The sequence below is a fragment of the Dermacentor silvarum genome, chromosome 1 (assembly GCF_013339745.2).
Source record: "Dermacentor silvarum isolate Dsil-2018 chromosome 1, BIME_Dsil_1.4, whole genome shotgun sequence".
NCBI lineage: Eukaryota > Metazoa > Arthropoda > Arachnida > Ixodida > Ixodidae > Dermacentor > Dermacentor silvarum.
Genome location: NC_051154.1, coordinates 68,363,977 through 68,390,699, shown reverse-complemented (window position 1 = coordinate 68,390,699; position 26,723 = coordinate 68,363,977). Strand labels below are relative to the sequence as shown.

Genomic DNA, 26,723 nt, shown 5'->3' with positions numbered 1-26,723 from the left:
CCAACCCGACAAATGATGATGATGATTATGAGAATGGGTGTATACAGATGAAGACGATGACGAACTGCACAGTTAGCGCTCACACTAACTACCCCCCCCCCCCCCCCCCTCACGAAAGCGGTCGGCAAGGCAGCGGGTAAGAAACTGTACGAACGCGGAAGACACGGCTTCAGGCGAGAGACGTGAACGATTTCAGTGCTGCGGCAACGGCGGTCAGTAACCGAGGTAACAGGAGCCACGTGATATGTACTTCGCGGCAGGTGTTCTTTCAAGCACGATATATGGGCCGCGATACCTATGAAGAAATTTTTCACAGAGCCCCGGCACTCGAACAGGTGTCCACAGGAGCACTTCGTCGCCTGGACGGAACGAAATGACACGATGGGTCGCATCACAATATATATATATATATATATATATATATATATATATATATATATATATACTGCAACGACTTACGTGCGTTGCCCATATAATTGTAGTCGATAGGCCTTCTCACCTGCCATGCAGCCGTGTACAACGAACAGCGCATAATGCTTCCTTCATTCTTAGGGTCTGGTGAAATATCCAAGGGTGAGCCGCTTGAAAAGAGTTCTCGAAGGTTCCGTACTCCAGTGTCGAGTACTACGTTTTGATTTCATCCGCCATATTTTGCGAAATATTCTAGTGGTTGCAGTTTTTTCTACCAGGAAATAAGGCTTTTCAACAGTGCCTGCTCCTCAAACCAAGGCCAGCTCAAAAGTCTGCCCAGAGCCGATTTCTGAAGGGGCGCGTCCCTTGCTTAGCAGAGATTACGAAGCCTAATGGCGGCATTTAGTTTCTTCAAATCCATTCGCGTTCCGCCATATTAGAGGGATAAAGTTTGGCCGCCTCTGTTTAATCAGGCAGAGTGCGCGTGCCGAGCGCACATAGCCGGAAGATTACAGCAAGTTCTAAACTTTTCGCTCCGACATAACTTGAAAACAAGACACTTCATCGAGAAAATAGGCAGTATTTTGATATCTTCGTTCCAGTTATTAGTACTGGATTACGTCAATCTCTGAACTACAACGGTGACAGCACTGAAAGTTCTAATGGAAGCCTCCCATTTGAGCAAGTAATAGCGGATCAACCTACTCATTAATTTGTACCACTTCAGAACTGCCCTATTGCTCGGATTTGTTCACTTTCCCGGCGCTAGAACACTTGGACGCAGTTCATATTACTTTGTTCGAAACATTTTTATCAAGCCATACTCTAATTTGCAGCTATATTTACAGCTATAGTCACGGTTACATTAGCCTGCAGACGCAAGCTTTTAATGGTAATCCAAACGTCTGTTTCTGCATACGTGTGTGCCTGAAAGGGAAACGGGAAAACAGAGAGAGAAAATTGCAGCTGTCTGGTCGGCCCTGCTCGGGGAGAGGACATTAGAAGATGGAAATGGCAGAAAAGTATGAAGCAACACTTGCACGCGTACGACTAAACTCGCTACGAAGTTAGTCTGTTATTCAACCCCGCTCAACCCCGTAGAATCACTGTCAGCGCCTGCACTTTGTGTTTTGGTCGGGACCAAAAGCCTATGCCACCCTGGCTGTTTTTCTTATTGAGGGCCATGCAGAGTACATTTATTTGTACACAAAGACGACGACGCCGGCAGATGAGGCGCGTGGTCGTCTCCCTGCAGCTATACAGGCGGCATTAGCAACACCGTAGCGTGATTTATTTACTTCTTAGTTTTCTATTCCCTTTTCATTCGTCTGCGTGTGTACTCTTTTTGCCGTCCTCATGTCCAGGCTAGCAAATTGAGTCCTTTCATGCTTCACCTTCCCGCCTTCTTTCCTCTTTTCTTTCTATACATCTTACAATTCGAAAAGCGTGAGCGTTTCTGAATGCTACGCCGAGCCATAAAGCCAGGAAACTGTTGGTTCTCGACGCGTCACGCCTGACGAGAGGCGGAGCTGCATGCAAGATATAACGGTGTATACAGACGAGCATTCGTGCAGTCTTAGTGTTTAGCGTGGGTTGATATGAGTTCACAGGCTAAGTGACGTAGTGTACACGCCAGGAAATATTCCTGGCGTGTACACTACGTCACTGAAGTAGCATTAGCTACCAATCCTCAGATAACAAGTGAGTCACCCACGTATCAGAAGATATTGAGCATCTCAGGCTGTTCCTGCCGGAGTCCTATGTATATGTTGGAAGTTTGCCCTGGTGTTTGACCTTTCACGTCTTTTGACTAGAAAGAAGAAAAAAAAGAAAAGGGAGGCAGAGAGGTTAAACAGGTTACACTTGGTTTGCTAACCTGCACTGGGGGAGGGGAAGCGCACAGGAAAGAAAAAGGAAAAGGGAGAAGGAAAGTAGGTACAAGTGATGCGTGCGCACACACAGCAGCGTTCACCGCGCAATCAAAGGCGGTCGCGGAGCTCAATCGTCTTCAAAAAAACTTGATGGATGCTTAAGCTTCGCCTTTAAGAGTGGAGTGCGATAGCATTTAAATATCCCTGACTGCTTCTCACGCTTCCCAGCAACAGCAGCTTATGTAACCATAATATTTACCTGCAAACGCTGGCGGCGAACGCTATGCACGGAGGCGAGCTTTCTGGGTTTTTTTTCTTTCCCCCGAATGGCGGGATCCGCCGCTGCCGCGGATGCGTGGAGGCGAGCGCCATCTGGATGGTGTTGCAACCGAACGGGGCGCGCCGCTCCCACTAAGACAGACCTCAAATGACAGCTGGAAAATGGGTTTGTGTTTAGTTTCCGCGTAACAAAATTGTGTTTTCTTGTATATTCAAATTACAGTCCGACGCTAACATGTCTGTAGGTTGTGTGTAAGTCGTACTTTACGAATTTTTTGGCGCATTTAACTTTGAGAAATTCAATTATTTCAGTAACGCCTATGCGCCACGCGGAGGGCCTCCGTGGTTTGGGAGGCGTGGTTCGGGATGATCTTTCTCTAACGGACAGCGCCGCCGACGCCGAGACCGGATTTTCGGCGACACGGGGCCCTTAACGCTTTCGCGTTACAAGTGCAGCAGCGCTCTTGTGGCTGGCAGTGCGGATGACGTTCGAGGCCATGATCACAGCATTTTTCTCTTCTGTGAACGCTCTGTCGTCAAGTCTGATTAAGAGATCTTAGAGATTTTAATCGGAAATAATTAAGTTATATTAACTTAAGTAATGAACAGACTAAATCATCTTACTGTTATTAAATACAATCTCTTAAGTAATCAACGTAAGAAACAACGCGCCATATTTTGATCAGTCTTTCTGTGTCCCCCACTTCCTGTGCGCAGGTGCGAAGTGCGCTCGGGGCCCGAGTTCGTCCTACGAAAGTACCACTTCTTCGACGACTCGAAGTTCCACATGGTACAGTTCTTCTACCTGGACAACTCGTGCACGGTGCCGGCGTATGCGCTAGACGGCTGGGGGCGGCTCGACCTGTCCAGCCTGTCCTGGGTGGTGCCCGGTGCGACCGAGGCCGAGGCTTCGTTGTCACATCTCAACGTAATCGCCTACACCGCCGAGGTGGCCGACAGGCTCAGTAGGGCAGTCAACAGGTGTGCAGACACCTTCCATGAAGTTGCGCTTGTGCGCCCGCCACTTACCGTCCGTACGTCTCCTTCAGCACGCGCGGAGACGTTCGGACGTGCAGATGGAAAAGCTGACTGTTGGGCATACATACAAATGCGCCATGTACCGGAGTTTCAGTCCTGTAGTGACGCGGCAGATGTCAACACTGAATTGTTTTGCGACACGGTATGGATGCTTCCGCCCACTCCTGACATGTTTCAGTACCGAGGCCAATGTCCGCTCCCCCTCAAGGCCTCAAGCTCACTCTGGTCGCTGTCGCAGGAAGCTATATTCTCTTGCTGTATCTCCAGAATTGAATTTCATAGCATATCAAATGAAGCAAAACTTCCGCTCTTCAAGTACGTCAGCTTGGTTGCAGTTCTTGAAATAAATAGTGAATATTTTTTTGCATCAATACGCATTATTAATTTACTTTTGTGGGTATATTTAATTATTCTTATTTTGCAGAAATGACGCATTTATTAATTCTGTGCAAATGCAACATTTACACCCAAGTGGGAAGCCTAATTAAGGCGCACTTACCAGGGGTCGTGCAAGCCCCTTTCTTCCCCTGCTATCGAGGAGTGCACTTATCGTAAGCAGTCTTGTCGAAACGAACAGCTGAGAAAGCATTCTGTACGGGACCTTAGCTCTGAAGCCATGCTTTCAAGCGCGACTTCATAAGCACTGCGATTCGTGAGCTGATTCGGCTACACGGAAAGTGGTGTTCCCTGAATTCATTCACTGCTTGCTGTAACATTGTTTCTTGACTTTTGACACAGTGCGTTAGATGAACTAGAAAAAAAAAACACGTAGGGTTGATTTTCGGTGTGAAATTTTCTTGTTAGGTTCGTGCGAGCGCCCGTTAAGGATACACGTGGTCAAAATAATTCCAGAGTCCCCCACTATACGGCGTGCCTCATGATGAAATCGTGGTTTTAGCACATAAAACCCACCATTCAATTGAATTCGTGCGAGCGCTAACCAGCAGATTTTTTTTTTTTTACTTCGGGACGTGACTTCCTATAGGAAAACTGTTATTGCGTCCTGAGACAACCCATGTAATTGTTTTCATGGGGGCTATGTCTGCGTAATTATTGTTTTCCGCACGTTACTCATAGCGCGCGAAGTAGGAAGAATGCCGTGTGCATGCGCGCCCGTGCGCCAGGAAACGAGCGGTCCCAAAAGGGATTTGAAGGAACCAATTTCGTTCATTGCCAGACTCTGCCACCGTCTGGAAGTGCCAGCTGTCGCTGTTGGCATCCGCTGATTACGAGCGGCGTGTTTCGCGTGACGTTCGCAGCCTAGGCAATGCCAGTTGCCGGCTTGCCAAGTCAGGCAGTGAGCGGTGTTACTCCCTCCAAATCACTTTTGGGACCGATGGTGTCGCGGCGCGCTGGCGCGCCTTCACGCTGCACTTTTCGTATTTCGCGTGATATGAGTAAAGCACGGAAAAAATAATTACGCACGACATATTGAACGCGATGAAAACGATTGAATGGGTTGTTTTAGGACGTAGTAAACGTTTTCCTATTAAAAGTCACGTGTTGAATTCAAAAATTAAATGTGCGGTAATTCATATTTTCTAGTTATCCGGATAATTAGCATACATATACTATCTTGGAGGCGGAATATGAATCATATATTCTACAAGTTTTTTTTTTTTTTAACAGCTTGGCTAAAATTAGATGCGAATTTTCTGTTCTTTTCCTTTAACGCCGCTTGGCAAGGTGCGCGTGTGTGCGATCAAATCGACTTGGGTCCTTCTCTTGCAGTCAGCAACGACGAAGCTTGCTACGCTATGTTTGAAGGCTCTGTTGACTCGCTTAGTTGCAGGCTGCAGCACAGGTCTCAGCGCACCACACAAACGATTTCATGTAAACGTTGAGCGGTCAGGCTATAATTAGGCCCGACTCCAGACCTGCTTGAGTCACAATTTTACCGGATGTGGATGCAGTCATAAAGTTTTGACAATGGGCTTTTGAAAAAAACTGGCGTTGTTTGAACGTGTACAAACGTAATACAGTGAGCTCTACTTGCTTTTAACGTAAGCAGCGCGCTTTCTTCTTTCCGTGCCTAATAGCTCGCTGATTCTGCGTTATTTTCTTAAGAGCAGTTGCAACAATATAGCACTTCAATGTTTACTATTTGCTCGGTAGGCGTACTTTAAGAGCTGATGGTTTATTATACGTAATTTGTGTTTTTTTTTTTCTTGTTATTAAGTGGCCTGTCCGCGCACAAAAGTGTGCTTGCCGAACTAACCGGCAAAACAAATGCAGAAGCTAGTTTTCCCTGTCTGTTTTTTTTAAATCCCCAGTATTATTTCAGTAAAATCTAATATTCCTTTTAGGTGCAGTAGCTCTTGTATTTGGGTAGTTCAGTGAAAGTTGCGGCGTGACGTTGGCTGCACCCACATGTATACTGCAAGCGCTCGCAGGAGATCCTTTACTGTGGTATTTTCGTCCCGACAGGTCATGCCCTGGAGAAGTTAAGCGGCCCTGGGAAACCCACCTAAAGTATCGCCTCGTCAGCTTTGTGGAAGGTCGAACTGCGGACAAGCCGCTTGTTGAAGACTTCGTTTGCACGGGAGGCCTACAGTTCACTCTCAACGAGCTACAACTGGTGCGTCCCACACGAACTGCTAACCGAAAGCGTATTTCCAGCTGGGAAACATTACACCCATTTGAGGTGACCTTCGTTACAAATGTCCTATGTCTAAGGGCATGTTTCATACAAAAGTTTCGATTACCACCGTCTTTCTTAGGACAGCAAACTTTGTTGCAAAGAAATGCCAACCCTAGCTGTAAATATCTACATAACAAACAACCACAAGAATAATTCTCTAGCTATATGTACCAACAAATCCAGTGGCAATCCTGGAAACGTCCTAACGCCACAATAAATCCCAGCTCAGTCTCTTTGTCCGAGTATGTGCTTGCGTGTGTGATAATGTGTGCTATTCTTATTGTTGAACGTTATTTAAATCTGCGCACGTCCGAGTCACCCAGTGACTATGGCATTCTGCTGCAGAGAACGAGGCCGATGGTTTGATTTCATATCCAAGTGGCAGCGCTCTGTTGGGAGGAGAAATGCAACAAAGCCTGTGTAATATAGATTCGTTGCATTAATTTTAACACCAGATGGCCAATTTCACATGCAGCCTTCCATTAGGTCGTGTCCCTTTTAGGACAGGTGTTGGTATTGGTTGTAATATCCCTTCAGCTGTTATTATAATTTATATATACCAACAGGTTATCAGACATATGCTTGTTTTTTTATCTTTGCCGGCTTCTCTAGTCCGCCACACCTACCTAACGGGTAAAACGAAGGAATCCGTGAAACTTCATCCGTGAATCAAGTCATCCTGATTACAAAACCTTTAGACTTCATAGCTTATTCATCGGAACCCACGTTGCGCTGCTTAAATAGGGATGTTAAACTTTTGACCAGGGCAGTAATCGCCCAACTTTTTGTTCCTTCACCTGTCAAGTACTCAGCGCGGTTGGATTGTAACTAATCGCGAATTTATATCACCGACGCATTCGACATAATATTCACCCGGATTGAAAAGATGTAACTGTAATTAAAGTTTAAAAGACACTTAAGAGAAACCCTATGTACGCCAAACCTAACTCAAATTCACAAAAGCCATCCTACGTAAGTGCTGTTGGTGAGTGGCTGTACTAGACGCGTTCGTCTCGTCAGGCCAATCGCTACCATGTGCGGCTGGCGCCTGAAAATCGGCCACTACGAGGAAATGATCTTAAGTAAGAGAACATGTGTGAACACGGGCCCCCTTGTTATAACTTAGCAACAATCTACAACTGGCAACAACATAGCCCTGCAGCCAGAACTATACGGAACCAAAGAGTACGTGTAAGAGCACTACTGGATATAGTCCCAAATATGACGGGTTACGTTAAGCCAGTATATCAAAATTTTCATCGTCATTCCTCACCTGCGACGCGTCTGACGAACATTTGCACATATTCCTGTTAATACCGAATTCAAACCTAAATTTATATAGAATGGACAGCCCCACTTGTGACGCATGCGGTTGTGAAGAAAATACTTCGCATCTTCTCTGCATCTGCTCACGTTATAGGAGGAAGAGACAGGTGCTATATACCACGTTAGAGACACTGGACAGTCGGCCACTGCCAGAGCAAAAGATACAGAGCGCTAGTACGCTTCCTGCGGTCTACGGGCCTGCAAGATAGACTATGATGGGGACATGTGCCACTTTAATTTTCCGTCCGATTCCCGTTTCTGTACTCACCGTTCTCTCTTTCAGTCTGTTTAAATCCCATTTGCCTTTTCCCCCGCGCAGGGTAGCAAAACGGACTTTTTTTTTTTCAAAGCGATAAGCGTCGTCCTGCTTTGGGACACAGCAAGCTGTTCAATGCATATAGCACATCCTCGAAACAGTCACATGTTTTAGATGTGCAGAAGCAGACAAAAAAAGGACGCTTGATTTGTTCTCACAGTGAGAAGGCTGCCGTCAATTGCCAAGTCCACTCGTGGTTTCACCTTCCCGGATGCTCCGTTCAGCTGCTTGAGTCAACAAGAAATTAAGTTTTTTTAGCGGCTTTCGGCTTGCGAAAAAATGCTGTAAGCCCTTGTAAAATGCACTGAACCTTGGTCTCGCCGACATCAAGGGTTCCGAAAGCGTTTTTAACCTTTCTGCGAGACAATGGTTTAAACGAGATACTTTAATTCTGCATGTTGTGTGTTGTGGTGTCTTCTACTGTGCTACTGCCCATCACTTGAAAACGAAAGACATGACCTGTGCACAGCTCTAAACCAGCTGGATAAAAAACAATTCACCTTGAACAAGATCTTGGGACCATGGCCTCGAATATTGCAGCTACAAAAGGCCACAAAAGCGCTGCTGCGATTTTTTAAAACTACTGGATTGAGTGACCGTCTGTGATAGAGCAAAAAAACAGTTACCACGTCGGCGATCTCCACAGTGGACTTTCTCTTGTTCGCCTAATTTTTCCGTCCCCTTTTTTTCTTCCCCCAGTGTAGGGTAGCCAACCGCAGGCTCAGTCCTGGTTAACCTCCCTGCCTTTAATTTATCGTTTTCTCTCTCTTATGTGTGTCGTGTGCCTCTCATGCGCCCTCTACGTATAATTTCATATCACACCGTTTTCATCTTCAGTAGCATGCTAGGTGCGGCAAACCTATCCAGTTTTCGTTAAACCCGCAATCTATCTATAGCGTCTTGAGAGATCGTACTTGCGGTATGAGGCGTTATTATGCTACAACTGTTGCACATGTGACAATCCGGAGTGCCACAAGGTGGTAGACATATTTTGCAGGGGCTGCGGGCACTGGCTACCGTCGAAAAGGATGCTCGCTCAGCATGCTCTTGTCGCATGTGCCTACAGATAGTGACGGGGGTCGAGACAAAGTGCGTCTGCTCTACACAAACGTTGCAGAGTCAACTATTTTGTTCTATGGCTGCGAAAGGTGCATTATGGCAACCTCAATTTCCTATAGTTGTTGGTTATATTGAGTGTTCCCTCTTCTAAGTGAACACACAATACTAGAACGCTGTTCCCACCGATCATCGGCTCAGAAGGTAGTGAAGGCACTTTTGCGCTTTCTGAGAACCTCTGGCTCGTGCGAGCGCTTTTGAGTCTGTGGTGCTGTCCGAGCATGTCTGTCTACCGTATCTCCCCCTCTCTCTCCCTTGGTTATATTCCCATTCTCTCTTCCCCCAGCATGGGGTAGCCAACCGGACTCTTGACTGGTTAACATCCCTGCCTTCCTTTTATCTATCTCTCTGCTCTCGGCGCCCGGACCAGATTCGGGTCGTGCACCAAGGTCCTTTGCCGTACCGGCGTCAATCCGATGCACCTGCGGCTGAGCTGTACCTGGGCGACATCCACAGTGACGTGCGCAAGCGGCTCTCGTACCGGCCCACCTCGTATCAGCTGCCGCTGCTCGAAGCAAGCGTAAGCACGCTTTTTTCCTTTTTTTTTTTTGCAGTTAATAGCTCTTAAGGCTATGTTATGCGGTTTCCGTGTTTTCTGTGCGCGCGTAATAATTATCACCGCCGTCGGGATTGGTGCAGTGCACTGCCCGAGAGAGTGTACAGGATGTGAATATATTAAGTTGCAGGCGCGCTCTACCAGCGAGGAGGCGTCCAGCGAAAGTAGAAGCTTGCTTCAAGTTCAAATGCTCCGCACTGCCTCCCGTGGTTGCTTCCGTGTCACAGTTTCACCCTTTGGGTATTTTCATGTTTATATTATGCTTGTTGTCTGGATAAAATGGTTCAAGCACATTGATTTTTTTTAATGTGTTTGTCGAGCATGAGGAAAGAATGCAGTGGAGTTTAAGCTTTGTTCACGCAGACGGTTACAAGCGCAAAAGTATCGAAGGAGGAGTGGCCGGCCGAACATCACGGTCGGCGGTGAAGAATTATAGCCATGGGTTGAGCCCTGGTCTATGAACAGTGCGCAAGCCGATGGCCTCGGACATGACTTCCATGGTTCGCTTCACGGAGCAAACTTGTTATTTAGGAGCCAAGTCATCGACATTTCACAGCACCTATGTCGAAACCATTCCGTAAAAGGCCCTGAAGTCCTTACAAGTGTGGGGACGTTTTTTTCTTCGAGGAATGGGCCTTGCGATGTACTAAAGCAATAGATACGTGTACAGTGATAATCTGTGATAATGACCTTTGAACTGTGCAACTCCGGACATTGTCACTTTGGAGCCCTGTTGTGTGTACACTGCTCGCGCCGCAATGTAATTGGACGAACGGTGAAAAGAGAGTGATGTCTCTGGGCTTTTTAAGTACATGGCAGGCCCTGAGAGAGTAGACTGGGATTAGATCAGAAAGCGGATCATGACTGGAAGTTTTCATTGTAGCCTTCAGAAATTACTGCGAGGCTTCCTTTCTATCGCTTGCTATTTAATGTTCTTGTTAAGCACTAAGCCCCTCGTAATCGATGCCACTCTCTCGCCTCCTGTGATGTGACTTCGCAACAACTACCGGAGTTCAATCTTGCCTCCCTGCAAACAAAGGGAACATCAACTGATACATTACCTGCCCACCCGCCAATCACAATTAACAGCTAATCACGTCACATGCGTTGCCTAAATCGCTGCCGCAAGCTGGTGCCGTAGGAGAGGAATACACACTTCTAGAGCAAGCTAAAAAATTAGGAGGGGGCGAATATTTCGAATACGAATCGAGTATTACACGCTAGCTATTCATATTCGTATTAGAAAAGGGACTGTTCGGTATTTTCGATTGCCGAAACTAACAAAATATTTCCCCAAGAACTGACTGGTAAAGTATTGTTACTGTTTTCCGTCTGCTAAACACAGCATCGCAAATCATCAGAAGTAAAACAACCGTAAAAAAAAATTCACGCAGAAACTCCAGTGGAGTTGTCTAAGTATGCGTAAGCATTGTGCCACTTGCTAATCTCCACTCAGCCCGGTGTCATTATCAAGCTTATCAAACTTCATCCGACTCATTATATCATTATAAGCACTAAGTCGGGTCTACATGAGGTCCTAGAGATGCCTTTTATTCCACCATCACCAAATCTTTCAAGAAAGCCTTCATAGAAACTGTACTCCTTGACATTTGTTTTGTACTTCCGGTACAACACATTCATGTGGTTCAGGTGCATTCTCCTTCTGCAAGCCCAGTGGGTAAGACACTCGGCTTCTGAGTGCGGGGTCGTAGTTTCAAAACCCACCACCGCCGTCTTTTTTCCCTTTGGAATTTATTCTGTCTTTTTATACATCAATTTGTTTATAGTGATTCGTCTTAGGTGACGGACGAACGGGTTTCCTCGTTGGGCACACATACAAATGCTTACGCATTTAAAATTCCAAGTAATGCAGAAACAAAATGGGTTATGCAAGCTATGTTTTCGCTTTCGCAGCGGAAGCCTGCCTCACAACCTGTGATTTTGCTTGTTGTCCGTCATTTAGTCATGTAGCAGTTTACGTTACAACCATTCATGTTTTCCTGGCAACAGGAATTTCTACATGTGTCAACAGCACACAAATCCTTCAGTGCCTTTTTTTTCCACAACTTCTCATCTTTCTTCCGCTACCATTCATTTAGCATTTTTGAAAAGCTATTCATACAGCAGCCATTCATTCCTGGAAAGCTTGTTTGCAATCCGGCTCCAAAGATTTTGAGAGACTTGAACTATAGGGAACAGCGCGAGAGACTACTCGTGCACCTTTTCTTCATGACAATTACTCACCGTGTGTTTAAAACTGATCGTTTGTCCCTATAGCTGAGAGCTGTTTTTTGTTTCACTCGTAGTGCAGGCGTGGTGCTTCATTACACCGAAATAAACATTCCTGCTGTAGACATAAGCCTCTGCATTTGACTATTCAATACTCAATACTTACTATTCGTATTCGATTCTTACCCAAAAAAGCTTATATTCACCCACCTCTATATAAAAAATAAATACCCTGATGTAGGCACTGTCATGGTATAGTTGCATCATCAAAACCGATACTACACTAACAGCGAATAAAAACTACATGTTAAATCTCCAAAAAAGAAGGCATTGCAATCTATTAGGATTGGTCAAGTAATCACTCAGTGTGCGGTAGGACATGACAGTCAGAGCGCTTAACAACGAACAGCACTGAGGCGCTGCAGTCGCCGAGGTGTGCGAACGCGCCTCACATAGGCTTCGTCGTTTTTGAATGTTTCTGCAGCCATCTTTACCATCACCACCGATTCAAGCACATCACTGGATTTCTGAAGTCACCGGGAATCGACGGACACCTTTCTTTAAGGTGCGACTTTCATTTTTGGACTTTTACTGGCCTTTCTTGGTGCATCGAACGCATGCAGCTGGCTAGGCCTAAGTAGGCCGCCGGGCTGCTATGGCGGAAACGCGCATGGAAGATGAAGACGCTACCGGATTAGAAGAGAATAAGGAAGATCTAGGCTGACAAATTGTGACAAGCCGAAGATCTCGCTGCACCACAAGGATTCCTGGCGATGGGAAAACATCGCCGCAGAGCCAGCAAGAGCAAGGCAACAACAGCAAGAACAAGGGACCTACAACCACTACGTTCAAGAACTGGATTGTCAAGGCATCAAGGATGCCCCAATGTGTCGGAGGAGCAGAACAAAATCATCATCCGCTCCCGAGGGGGTCTCAATTTGAGCAAAGTGAGCACCACAGCGATCGGCGTGGCCGTTATTGAAGCATCGCGCCTGACTCCGGAGCAAGCCCGAGAGGGTGTCGTTTGCCTTAACTTCACGCAAAACATCGTGGTGGTCAGTACACCAGATCCCAGTCATGCTGCCAGGTATGTACGAATCAAGTGAATCATTATAGTGGAAACCGAATATGAAGTTAACGCCTACGAGACAGTAAAGGGGTGATTCGGAGAGTTGACCTCAGAGACAATCAGGCCACGATAACGAAGAACATTGTGCATGACTTTAAACCACTGGCATTGGCAGTCAAACGTTTTAAATTCATGGGCTTGGTCATTGTTCTGTTTGATGGACTGAGGGTACCTAATTATTTCAGATACGGGTCGACCCTTGTGATGTCTGCTTCCTATACCTGTATAGGAAGCAGTTTGATGTCTGCTATGCTTGCGGAAAGATTGGACATCGATCAGATGTATGTCCAACACCGGACGTGGTTCAGTGCAGAGGATGTGGAACTTGAAACCCGGAGGACAATCACATGTGTGTGCCTAAATGCAAATTCTGTGGAGGGGATCGACCACCCAACTGGGGACAAGACTTGCCGAGAGCGGTACCAAAGTCCATACGTGGTGCGAATTCTACGACGAGAACGCAACAGATCTGCATCGAGGGCGACATCATCTCAGCCACCATGTGATGCCCACACGGGCGCCAGGGGTCGCCCGCGCTCAAGGAGCCCCACACGGTCAAGACGCCGCTCGCCGTGGAAGGGCAGAAGCCGCTCCAGATCACGTGAAGTGCAGGTGCGCTTCGAAGGAGGAGGGCGGACGCCTGGCGACAAGACGATATCTGGAACAGCCTGGGCCGACGAAGTAAAAGGTACTGTTAGGGCTGTGGAGAGCGCTGTGGGGCGGCCGGTCGGAGATAATGATGCCAGGATGGAACAGCTAATTAAAATAGTAACATATCTGAGAAAGGCAAATGAACTTACTAAGCAGGTTGTAGAACTTCGCAAGGACTCGCAGACTAGATCCACAAAAGTAGCAATAGCCCAAGCGGTAAATAATGACAACAGTCAGGAAGAAGAAAACACACCAGCTCCAAAGAAGCGGGCAATAAGCCCAGTAGAAACGATAGTGTGCTCTGTTTTGGAAGAGATCAAGGAGGCGATTAAAGAACTTATAGATGCCACAGATAAAACTACCTTCACAGTTGATAAGTTATGGAAATTGAGATTGACGACTGAAAAGAGGCTTACTAAGTACAAACGCAAAGCGAGGATGACGAATACCTACCCTAAGAAGCAGAAAGCGTCAAATCGTTCCCTGGCGCGTCGGGGGGCTCTACGAAGCGTACTCTAGCAGGTAACCATAAGGCGGGTTCTATAAACAATGGCTTGCAGGGGAGCTTTACCGTGTGACAATGGAATTGCCGAGGATTTTAGCACAAAAAAGCACCTCTCATGCAGTTAATAAAAACATCTTCAGATAAACAGACAATAATTAGGCTGCGGGAAACCTTGGCGGATGAGATCAGCCTATTCAAATACAAAGCGACATGCAGGAGCAATGAGCCGGGTAGGTGGCTAGCCACGCTCGTAGATAAGAAAATACCATACGTAGAACATTATTTACGCCTTGGACTAAACAAATTAGAATACTTACTTGTGGAAATAATTTTGAGAAGAAATAGAGGCAAACCGCAAAGCCTCTTTTGTCTCTGTTTATAGCAGCCCTAGCGACATGAAACAGAGTTTCAGGGCACTTCTTAATAAGACTATGGCTATTACTAAGGACGCTCCCCTCATTATTGGAGGGGATTTCAACGCCCCACATCAAACCTGGGGATATCGCTGGAATACTAAGAAAGGGGATGGACTCTAGCACCCAGCTACAGATCTTAATCTCTCCCTCATCACTGACCCAGATTATTCCACTAGGTGTGGTACATCTACATACAGGGACTCTACCCCAGACCGCTTTTTTTTGTATCAAATTTAATGAACGCTGGTTGGAATAACTCCAATATTGACCTGGGTAGTGATCACTATATATTACAAATACTATTACCAACACCCAGTAATGAGATAAAGCACTTAAACTACATTGACTGGGACCTTTTCGGTAAGCAAGGAAAAGCAGAGCTGAGACAGAGACACGACAAAAGAAAACACTCCAAACTTGGATCACTCAGCTCAGGGAGGATGTAAAGGTGGCAACGAAGGATATTACCACAGAGGAGGATATCGAAATCATGGACAGTAGGCTGGTGCACTTGATTGAAGCCGAACAATCCATGTTAAAAAGATGGAAAGTTCAACGGCTGGAGAGGAGACTCAGGTAGCGTATAGCATTGTTGAATAGGGAGATTTAAGAACACGCCAAAAATTTACAGAAACAATGGGATGAGCTTTGTAATTCCATAGATGGTCGAATCAAACGAGGTGGAAATTGGAACTTACTTAGACATTTGCTTAATGAGAACGACACGAAATCTAATAGGAGAACAGCAGCAGCACGACTCGTCCATTGTGAGAGTTAGGACACAACGGAGGAGACCATTCTGGATCGGCTCGCAGCTAAGTATTTACCACTTAAGGATAGCAATGAGAGTACAGACCAGCCTGAATATACATGGGAAGACTGTGAGGCTATGGATCAAGACTTCACAGAAAGCGAAGTTCGCACAGCCCTGTACGACCTCAACAGTAGATCCGCTGCCGGTCCAGATGGCATTTCCAATAGGCTATTGAAAAATCTGGACGATGATTCTATAAAATAATTAACAGAGTATTTCAATGAACTCTGGAAACACGGTGATTATATCTGGAGGAATGGAGAATTGCTAACACAATTTTTATTCCCAAACCAGGCAAGCAACTCAATCTAGATAACCTAAGATCCATATCGTTAACATCATGTCTGGGCAAAACCATTGAGCATGTCATACTCAATAGACTCACTAATTAGGTAGAGAAAATAAATGTTCTTCCGCATAACCTCATCGCTTTCCGTCCTGGACTCTCGACTCAAGATGCAATGCTTTTAATCAGACATCACCTTATTCTTGCTAGCCCGCTACATACGAGAGCTCTCCTAGGCCTAGATGTAGAAAAAGCCTTTGATCGCATAAAACACAGGGCCATATTGGATATCCTCTCAAAGCTGGGGTTGGGTAAGCGATTACACAATATAGTCAAAGTCTTTCACGGTCGCCGTTCTTGTTGTGCCAGGTTAGGCGAACTCCAATCGACAACCCTAGAACTTGGGAATCGTAGGGCACCACAAGGGTCTGTCCTATCTCCCATGTTAATTTGGCAATGTCAAAAGTGGCTCGAGGTCTCGCGCATATTGAGGGTATCCACTTTGCAATATATGCAGATGACGTTAGAATCTGCAGTGCTGAAGGTAATACAGGACAAACGGAGACCAAGCTACAGAAAACCATTTATATGGTGGAAACAATACTTGAGGGTATGAAACTGAACTGCTCTGCTAAAAAGTCAGAACTATTGGTACTACGGAGCAGTAAGCGTAGGCGCAAGTCGAACAGATATATCCCGGAGGAAGAATCCCGCATTGACATATACGCCAAGAATGGAGAACCAATCAGGCAGGTGGTCGAGACTATTTAGAGTGCTAGGAGTCCTCCTGGAAGCGAATGGCTCTAATTGCAGGATGACACAACACATCTCTAACAAGTAAGAAGGAGTCATTAGCCTTCTGCGTAGAATTACCACCAAGCATAAGGGGCTAGGAGAAGACAGTGCCATAAGATTGGTACATGCATTCGCCTTTTGCCACTTCTCGTACGTGGCAGGCATGCTACAATGGACACAGGCTGATAAGAACTAAATGCTAAAATCAGACGACTTATAAAGACTACACTAGGACTTCCAATCAGCACGGTCAATTATATATTATTGCGCCTAGGGGCTAACGCATAAAAACGCACTAAACGCATAACGCACTAAAAGAGATAGCTGAGGCTCAACATGGTGGCCCACCAGGAGAGACTAATGGAGACACGACCTGGGAGGGCGTTACTTGAAGAAATAGGCATATAAATTAACAGCCAAACCAACAAAGGAGAATTAACAGAATTACAAGCGGGACTACGAGAAACAATTAAGACGACCCCGTTCCCTAGGAACATGCACCCGACACATAAACTCGATAGATGGAAGGCAAGAGCTGAGGCACTCCTTCAAGATATAGATCAACATAAGCAGCAGGTTGTGTTGATGCCGCAGGGGTTAAAAATAAGGATGCGTATACTTCAGTTGTTGTAGACACTCAAGGTAACATACCGTCTACACCAAGCACCCAACAGTAGCAGAACAAGTAGCACTCGCCTTAGCCATCCGGGCCAATTGGTGGACACATATTTACAGCGATTCTAGAACAGCCATACACAAGTTTACTAACGGTTATGTAACACGGATAGCAACCAGGTTACTAGACAAGGTCAACAGTGAGAGGATGGAAATCCGCTGGTTTCCTGCACATCTGGGGGTGGTGGACAGAACTCGGAGAAACCTCAATGACGTGGAAAATGAAGCAGCACGAGGACTTTCTAGCCGTGCTCTTCAAGACCGAGCAACTTACACTTCACCCGGGGAACACAGGGATCGATTATTAACCTATAACGAAATCACGAAGCATTATTATCTAAGCAGACGGGGATACCCAATGCCCCAAGGTAAGCTTTGCAGAGGGCCCAAGTGGTCACATTACCTTTGCTACAGAGAAGGACATACCCAAATCTACATTTTATTAGCAGGATCTATCCGGAGAAGGAAATTCAGACCAATTGTAATAAGTGCAATGGCATCATTACTCTTGACCACATGCTTTGGCAGTGCCCCGCGGTCTTCACAGACTGTGACAAGGAACAACACTGGTGGCGGCAAATTCTACACCGTGAATCACTCTCTGACCAATTACGGGCTGTCCAGAAGGCCCGCGATGTGGTTGAAGGGCTTGGCCTGACAGTCCCAACGTGGGAGCGGCCCGCGTCAACCCAGGGTTGGCCTTCAGGACCCAATAAAGTTCTTCATACCATACCATACAAACAAGATTCATTTACGCATTAACGGTGCGTAACTAGACGTTATACTGCAACGAGTGTCGTTTAACTCAAATTGTTTCCAATTCGCTCATTTCTCTACTGCTGTGTGCGACGGAAAGTGCGTTAAGATTCCTGCCGGTGCGCGGGCGCTTGCCAAAACGATTCTGTTGATAACAGTCCAGCGCTTTCTGAGTGAGTGTCACAAACTGTCATTTAGTTCAACGAGGCCTAAAATTACTGTAATGTGCAGGTACCCACACACCCCTACGTTCAGGTAGCTGCATCTTTTTACGTCACGATAACTGCCCACCACGTGTCAACGTTGAATACCCCCTACGCGTTTCGCGTGCTGCATCCGCGCCGGAGACAGGTCGTCACTCGCGTCTCCTTCCATGTTTCGTAGCCCTGCTAACGCCAATCGAACACAATCTTCTTCGCGTACTTGCTTGTAGCTTAGCGTTGCGCTACATTTTACGAATAAGCAGCCATAAACAAATTCGTCAGTTCCTTTTCTACCTACCTGAGAACCACGGCACAAGGCGATTTCGCTATCTGTAAAACGGTGTCATTGTATGACTGCCTATTACCGTCGAGTGCCGTCATACACATGGAATCATTTTTTTTTCTTAAGCTACGCTAAAATATTTTAAATTGCGGCAATTAACTTACGATGACCTTACGTTTACCATTTGAGCTTCGATATTGGTATCGGCTGGATAATGAATAATTGCGTAACTATGGACGTTATTTACGGACTTTCTTTAACTTTTTAGTTATTGATCATGGAATGGTAATGCATTTGAAATGCCGTCCTCGACATTATTTAACCGGAGGATTAGATTTTGAATAAATCAGTTTTTGTGGGAGCTACGACACCAACTAGTTCGCCTTACCAGGCTGCCTGGGAGAAAAAGCACCCATGACGTTAACCTCACCGCTTTTCGTCACACCTTAACTGTCACCAGTGGCACGAGCCTGAAAATTAGGTGCTATTCCGAATTCACATGGCGGATCTTTGGTCGCCCTTATCCACCAGGGTTTCTTTCTCGTTGACTTTGAAAGGGGTCACATTTCTTTCAAATTTTGCGATCATAAAAAAAAAAAACTTGCAAAAACATTTCTGCGCTTTTGTCAAGATGACGAAACGTGACGTGAAGGGGTGGCGTGGATCATTTGAAGAAAATTTTCTTTTAGTCCTCAATGGCTACATCGTGATGTTTGTGATGGAAGATGAAAATAAATGGTTGTACGCAGAAGTCACTACAGTGGATTTACATAGTATCAAAAACATTGTGGCGGTCTGATGTAACAGTTGTATTAGCTTGTTCTTTGGCTGAATAAAAATCACGCGAGTCGCGTCAAAGGTAGCATCTCATCAACATCATTTTCACATTACATGATGTTGCGCTGAGCCAGCAGAATTCGAGATTTGCCGTAATAATTTGGGGAACAACGAGTATAATAATATGTGCTAATAATCAACCGTAAGTAACGTTGACCGAGAGGGAAGTGCTCGTGGCGTTACGGATCATGATTTTATTTATTTCATGATTCATGCCTATAGAACATTTGCACCTCTCTCTAGAGAGGTTGACATCTGTTTTTAGCAACCTTTTTTTTTCTTTTCTTCTAAAAGAAAGGTGTACCTCGGCTTAAAATGATTGAACGCTACAAAGCAGTTGCGACTTTTCATACATTTGATTCCTGCCTTCGTATTGTCCTCTCTTGGTGCGACTACATAGCAAAGCAAACGATAGTCGGCACGGGGGGCACTTGCGTTGCGCAAGCGCCCGCCTGTGGCGCAAACGTAACTGTTGTTTCACCGCTTCTAGAAAAGTTGAACGACTTGCGTTTCATGAGACAGCTGTATCGCGGTAGTGGAATGCGTTTTTTTCCCCTTTGGTCGATCGCTTGCGCTGTCTTAAAAGAGAAAATAAGCGTGTTGGGGCGTGGCTGCGTTGCCTGAGTGTTCCTCGGAGCGACACATCCTCCCTCGTATGGCCGACGACGGCTTGTAGTACGCAGCAGATGACGCTCACGAGAAGTGTTTTCGGACTATCAAACTCACGCTTTCGGGCAGCGGCCTTATTTTACTGAAGAGCAGAACTGTATTACGTGATCGAGAGCCTAAGATTCGCTGCTTCCAAAACAGTTTATTAGGCAAAGCGTCAAGATTGTGTCACGTTACGAAAGCAAATCGTGAGCTTACGTTTTCCACGGCACCATGATGTTGGCGTCACGGCTGACATTACTCCTCTCAAGGACGAAAATTTAGATTAAATTCTGAGATTTTGCGTACCAAAACCCCAATCTAATTTTGAGGCACGCCATAGTGAGGGACTCCGGATTAATTTTCACCAGCTGGGGTTCTTCGTGCCCCCAATGCAAGGGACACGTGCGTTCTTGCATTTCGCCCCCATCGAAATGCGGCCGCCCTGGGCCGGGGTTTGATCCCGCGACCTCGTGCTTAGCAGCTCAACACCATGGCCGCTAAGCCACCGAGACGGGTACGCATCTCAAGGAAAACGGCAGCATATGCAGAACAGAGCCGCCGGTGACTTGTGACCGGTTCGCTTCCGGGTTTTTTTTTTTATTATTATTATTATTTTCTTTTAGACGTCAAGCAGCCTAGAGTTTTGATGCCTGTTCCGGTGAACGTTAAAAACCTTCCTGCTGCGCTGAATCGATGCACGGCGGAATGATGGTGTAGATTTGGTACGGCATGGGCATTAAGCTTATAGCATGGGCACGGCTATACGGTGCCGGCGAAAGTAAATATATATATATATATATATATATATATATATATATATATATATATAAGCAGAAAAGCGAGTTCCAAGGCGGGCTCACAGCGATGAATGGAGTTTACTACGCGATGATGTGCCAATGGTTACGGTGGCAGCGTGACGAGAAACGGGAGTTGCGAGATTGACATCATAAGCCCTCTTTTGCCAGTCAGTTTTGATTTCAGTAAGCTTGCAAATGTAAAAAAAAACCCTTCACGTAGCTCTTACATCAACTAATTTATTCAGACTCTTATCACCTGGCTATAATGTTGAGTACGCGCTTATAATGCTCGAATGTATAAGCTCGTTAAGATGATACCTCCTTGTTTTATTGGGGCAATTCGTATAAATGAGCATATAAATACACACATGTCTCTTCGTCTACAGCGACTACAAATGCGGAAATCCACATGCTAAATATAAAGTCAGCGTAGCTTTTGTTGCGCGACCTTTACAGACTTGGTGCAGTTGAGAAAAAGAAAACACCCGGTATATATGAGGTCCGACTCTGGTGTTCCACTGTAGCTATGATGACAGCATAGCACGGATGCATTCAGCCCGATCAGAACCTTCAGTGTGCGATAAATGGTGCATAGTCACGGAACTACACTGGTCTCAGTGTAGTTCCGTGACTGCGGCCACTGTGTCTATGATTAACGGCGACACACTTCCGTCTCTACGTTTTTTCCCCCTTTTATATAGTTTTTACCGTGTTAGAAGACTTCTAGCAAAAGAATTAAATGTAAAGTGGTAATTATCCAGCAATTTGATAAGCACGGAGCATTACATCTTTAAAAAGCTGCTGAGAAAACTTAGACAACCACAGCAAGTCAGGAATGCTCGAAAGAGCACCTCTCACGTCGCCTCTAAATCACCATCGTGGGTATGGGACTGCGCGCGCAGTCCAGACTCCACGGAAGAAAACAACAAGAAAAAAAAAAAAAAAGAAGGGAAAAACAAGCAGCGAAATTGTTGACAGAAACCGCACCAGTGCATATCTGGCGTCGGCAGCGGACACCACAGGGATCCGCGCGCTCGTTCTTCAGTGGCCCAGGCAGCCGGGCACGTAAGCAGGCGCGCTTTTCGGCCAGGGTTCCGGCGCGAATGTTGCGCGCGGCAGCGCGCAGGCGCATCTTGGCGAAGAAAAGCGGGCCACGGCGGCCGCTTGAATCCGGTGAGACGCCGGATCGCCTTCTCCCGGGGGCCCCTTTAGGAGCTGAAGGCGGCTGCATAAGCGAGGCCGACCGGCACGCGCCAGAGACGGCGAAAGGGCCATTAATCGTGCGCCGAGCTGCTTGACGGAGCCCCCCGTCTCCTTTCTCTCCGGACGGCCCTTGATTCACTCTTTGCCCGCGTGAGTGCTAATGGGCAATTTACAGTGACTGCTACGCGCCGTGCGCGCTCTCTGAGTGAATTAGCGCAGTAGGGAGGCCCTTCGGGCCTGATACGCGAGCGCTTGCGCGAACGTCGTCGCCGGGCCCGCTCCTTTGAGTCGTACAGCAGCCGCAGCTCGTATAGAGAGCGCACTATGTGTGGCTACTCGCTCGTCTGCGCCGACAGCTCACGGGGCGCTCGGAGGAGAGTAAGACGAGCCCGGCGTCGAATGTTCCTTGTTCCGATGCGAATCGCGAAGGCCGTCTCTGTCATATTGATGTTTTGAGCAGCCAGTGACAGTCGGACGTCGGAAGAACATAACGAAAATGTGACTTAAGGACGTTGCAGCCTCAAGGCTGCAGCGCTAAGGTCGGTATAAGCTCTTCGCCACATTTCTTCACCCCCACATGTCTTTCTTTTTTTTTTTCCTTCTTTTTTTTTTCTGCGTGTGGCACTGAGAGACCAACACTTTAAATGAAGAAACGAGTCGTCTGTGCCGAATCGCTTTGCACCTTACCAACCCGTTTGATGGTGCCTCGCAATTAGGGCAAGTAATGTCAAAGCAAAGCGCGTTCGTCGTCCGAACAACTAATCCTTGTAAAACCTACCCTGATGTGGCTTCAAGTGTCTTCGCAGAAGTGACTTGAGCAAGCTAGAGAAGTGTAGGTATCACATCTGACGCATTCGAGCCCTTCGGTTAAAAAAACAATAACAGTTGCTGGATAAGGTATCTGGGCTGATTTAATTAACCAACTATCTAATTAGCTCTTAATTGCAAAGCTGTACAAATTGCTGAAGAACGAGCCGGGTTAACTTTGCTATGTACTGCTTGCCTAGGAGGGAAGGAGTAGCGGGAATCACTCCTCCTGCCAAGCTCTCCTACTCCTACACAGACATCTAATAGCACACACACACACACACACAAAAAAAAAAAAAAAACACCGGTTCACATAAATTTTCAGCTATGAGGCAAAAAAAAAAAAAAACAAGATGAGGGTACAAAACCGAAACCGTAAAGAAAAATGGAGGGATAATTAAGGTGGGATGGAGAAAGAAGTGGCATACGTCTACTTTACATACTGCCGCTATGTATATACATATAGAGAAAATGGAGCTAGAAATAGTGAAACAAAAAGAAAAGCACGTTTTTGATAAGTACGACGTTTTGTTCCCAACAACAGCAATCCCGTTGCTAGAACAGTGTTTTTCCATCTCTTCTCATGTCGTTCTTTTCTCTGTCCAGAGCCGTGCGTTGCGTTATACTGTCCGTTTGGTGTTGCGGGCGGTGCGGGCGAACTCAGCTGCAGTGCTCTCGAGAGGGTCATACTGCGGTTCGCTCTCTTTAGCCCTCATTGCCCCTTTGGGCTAGTGGACTGGCCGGCGACCTTCGTTTCGCATCTTCTGCGCGCGTACTTGCGGTCCCAAGTATAGTGAGAGGGTGGATGTTTACCTCAGATGGGACCGCTCCTTGTCACATAAAACTGCCTCTACTCATGCTCCCTATCATGAGCACAAGAGCCCCAACGTAGTGCCATGTAATGAAATTACGAGGTAGATCATATCTGGCATTATCCTGTAAGCCCCGAGGTATAACAGACGAGAAAGCACTTAGCGCTACGATAAATTGCACAGATCTAACAGTTTTTCGCACAGGCACTAAATCGCAATCTCAATGTCTCGCTGCCTACGCGCGGCCACAGTACTGAAATCGGTAAAACGCAAAGACCCGAAGGTCAGTTATCGAAAGCGATTCAAACTTCTTTCAGCGGCACTCCTCGTATCTTAACCCCCCCCCCCCCCCCTTTCCCCGATTTGGGGCGCATAAAAACTTAAGCTTCATCTCCTTGTACTTTTTTTTTTTTTGTAAATGTGAAACTGCTGCGTGAAACCGTAAACGCACGCAAAACGCGCAGAGCGTCGGCCTTTCTACACTACCATGATAAATGTAGTTGGCTTTATTCCAAGTTCCAAGTTAGTTGCAGGAAGTTGTAGCGGTGATCATCACAACGTTATTGATCAAGTGCTATTTTATCTCCCCTCCCCCTCTTCCTCACAAATAAAATATGAAAAAGAATCTGAGCGAGATTCTCCTTCGCATTTAGGCTCAGCCCGAGTGAAGAATTTAATATGAAAATGGAACCCAGAACCTCTGTGCAGCCATCCGAACTCGTTACAGCTATCCTGTTCAACTGTGCATGTTCGAATTCAGTGCGGCGAAAAGTTTGCAAGGTTAAGCCACATTGAAAAAGGTACCGGCGCACTGGAGTGCCCTGACGGCCAGCGTTCCGAGAGAACGAGTGCGAGCCATGCTCTCGGCTGCTTCCCCATTCCTCGCAGCAAACTCAGCCACGAGCGGAGAGCGCGAGCTGACGAAAGTCGTGGTAGTGGAACCTGAGCGAGGTCCCTCGGCTTTTCTTTGTCTCAGCTATCTTCCCCCCGGCACGCGTGAGGCGACCCATCGTCTCCAAATTAGCTCGTCACGACGAGGGCAGCACAATCTCAACCCGACACTCGCTCATTTGTTTGCGTATATGGTAGCTTACAAACAGGGTCGCTCTCGGCTGACTGGCATAAGATTCTTTTTTTTTCTCGCTCTATTTGGCGCCATTTTGTTTTTATTGCGTAAAACAGCGAGAAAAGAATCGCTCAACTGCATTAATTGGCTCATTTAATGTTACAAGAAATGTTGCCTTGCACCTGACTGCCCTTTTGGAGGAATTTAATCGAGCGCATTCCTGAAAATACGCTGCATGTTAGTTGCATAGGAGAGCACTGTGAGTGATAACTTCCCCACACATGCGTCGTTCTAGTGTGAGCGACCCCTCCTAACGAGGCGGCTGCTTCTAGTTTTACCCTGTGGGTGACGGGAATTCTTCACCGCACCGCGGATGGATTACTAATAACGGTGTACTGCTGAGTCAATCGGCTAAAGCATTTTTTTAAACGCTACAAATTCAATACGCGTGTGCATCGTGCCCTTAGGTTAGCACTTGGACACTAATGTGCGATGATGCAATTATGTTCACTATAACTAGGTCTTATGCTACAGGCAATAGCATGCGCAGGCCCCAGAACACTTGTCTATTGAACAGTGAGCGGTGCACACAGCAATGCGTTTACGCCCTCAGTCGTAAGGCACTGATTCGAAACAACTTGCTCTCAGCATGCTTTGACATATGGGCTGGCTGCAGCTGCTCGTGCTTCTCGTTCTGCAATTGAATTCGACGAAGCGCCTTCGTCAGCGACGCCACTTCACGCCAGGAAAGTCTTAAGAGTCGCCAAGCGTCTAAGAGAAGGCGACTCGCAGCGATCTGCCAATCACGTACCGCTCGCTCAGAAGCAAATGGTTTCAACCCAGTGCCCTCCCGCACAAATGTAGTCCGCAGCACAGCGTCCCGGCTCTCTATACAAATGCGCTAGGGGTTGTATACACAATACTTGGTACGTGCCTGAAGATATGGGCACGTACGTCGCAAGGAAGCTTCTGCTAAAGTTGGCTTCACTACTATCAGCATCATTAAGGGGTGAAGCCCACTTTAGTTACTCCCTTCACTTCAGTACTGCATAGTGGAAGTGTTTAAAAGTGTGCGTGGAACAGAGAACGTTCCCATGGCAACGGTGTCTTTCATCGGGGGGGGGGGGGGGGGGGGGATTCAGCTTGGGCCATCTAGATTCTAAAACCGGTGTTCAAACGATCCGGACATCGGTTAGCTGCGTGCTCTCAGCTCCAAATAAAGTCTCACGTTGCCTAGTGCAGAGTGTGCGTTGCATGCTGAACGGTTATGATTGCAGAGTTGACTACCGAAGTAGTTATTAAAATTATCAGAGGCGGTGACATTGCTGAAAGCAAAGCACACGCGACAACACACATCACTTTAAGTATAAAGAACAAAGGCTGGGCTGGCAGCTCCTTTTGAAAGAGTAACTGCCTGTTTCGTGTTTAACTCAGCGTTTAGACTTCTCGTACTACCATTGGAGTGGTCATTCCCGCCAAGTTTATCAATGTCCAATTCAAGCAAGAAATCTCATTTTATGACATCGACAGCAACAGAACTTACAGCCATCCGTGCGGCGCTGGAATTCGTTATTAAGGAGTGGACACAGTCATGATCCATCTATCCCTCTCAAGCAGCTTTAAAGCGTATGATGTCGCCGTTCCATCACGGACCTTGCTGACATCAATCGCTGCCATCACACTACTACATCCTACATCACTAGGGAATCTACATGGTACACAACATGGTTTATCTTCGGATACTGGACATTTTTCAGCCTCACTTGTAACATTTGTGCGATAGAGGTTACCCGATCTGCCCACTATGGTGTCTACCGCATAGCAAAATCTCAGTCTAGAGCGAGTGCGGTTCGCCAGGCTAAGTGGTAGTCGACTTAATTCAGCAAAACTCGTCTTAATAATCCCTATGCACACCCGCAGCACTGTCTTTAGTGTAACACTACTTTGCCGTCTACGGCTCGCTGTGTTGCTCCGGAATACCTATTCCCTCGGCACTAAAAGGCTGAGAGCCCTGCATGTGACAACTGTGGCTGCGAGGAAACAGTCAGACACCTCCTCTGTGAATGTCAAGACACCTCGACAATGTCAAGATTATTGAATCACGACGCACATCGTCGTCGAGACAATGCGTGCACATGTCAGGCACATTGCCCGGACCCCTTGCCATCACCTCGCCGCACTCACCGTGGAAAGATCCCGCACGTCATATGGCACAACTGTCATTGCATATACTGCCTCACTTACATCGGGGTAC

The 26,723-nt window shown here is 46.6% G+C and overlaps 1 protein-coding gene across 1 annotated transcript in view; it reads left to right on the top strand.

Moving 5' to 3' along the window:
- Positions 1 to 26,723, top strand: part of LOC119465123 (protein APCDD1) — a 273,777-nt gene that overhangs the window by 156,743 nt on the left and 90,311 nt on the right. Inside the window, exons 3-5 of the mRNA XM_037725923.2 lie at positions 3,279 to 3,542; positions 6,027 to 6,177; positions 9,369 to 9,518. Coding sequence (XP_037581851.1) covers positions 3,279 to 3,542; positions 6,027 to 6,177; positions 9,369 to 9,518 — 565 coding nt within the window. The remainder of the gene's footprint in view (positions 1 to 3,278; positions 3,543 to 6,026; positions 6,178 to 9,368; positions 9,519 to 26,723) is intronic.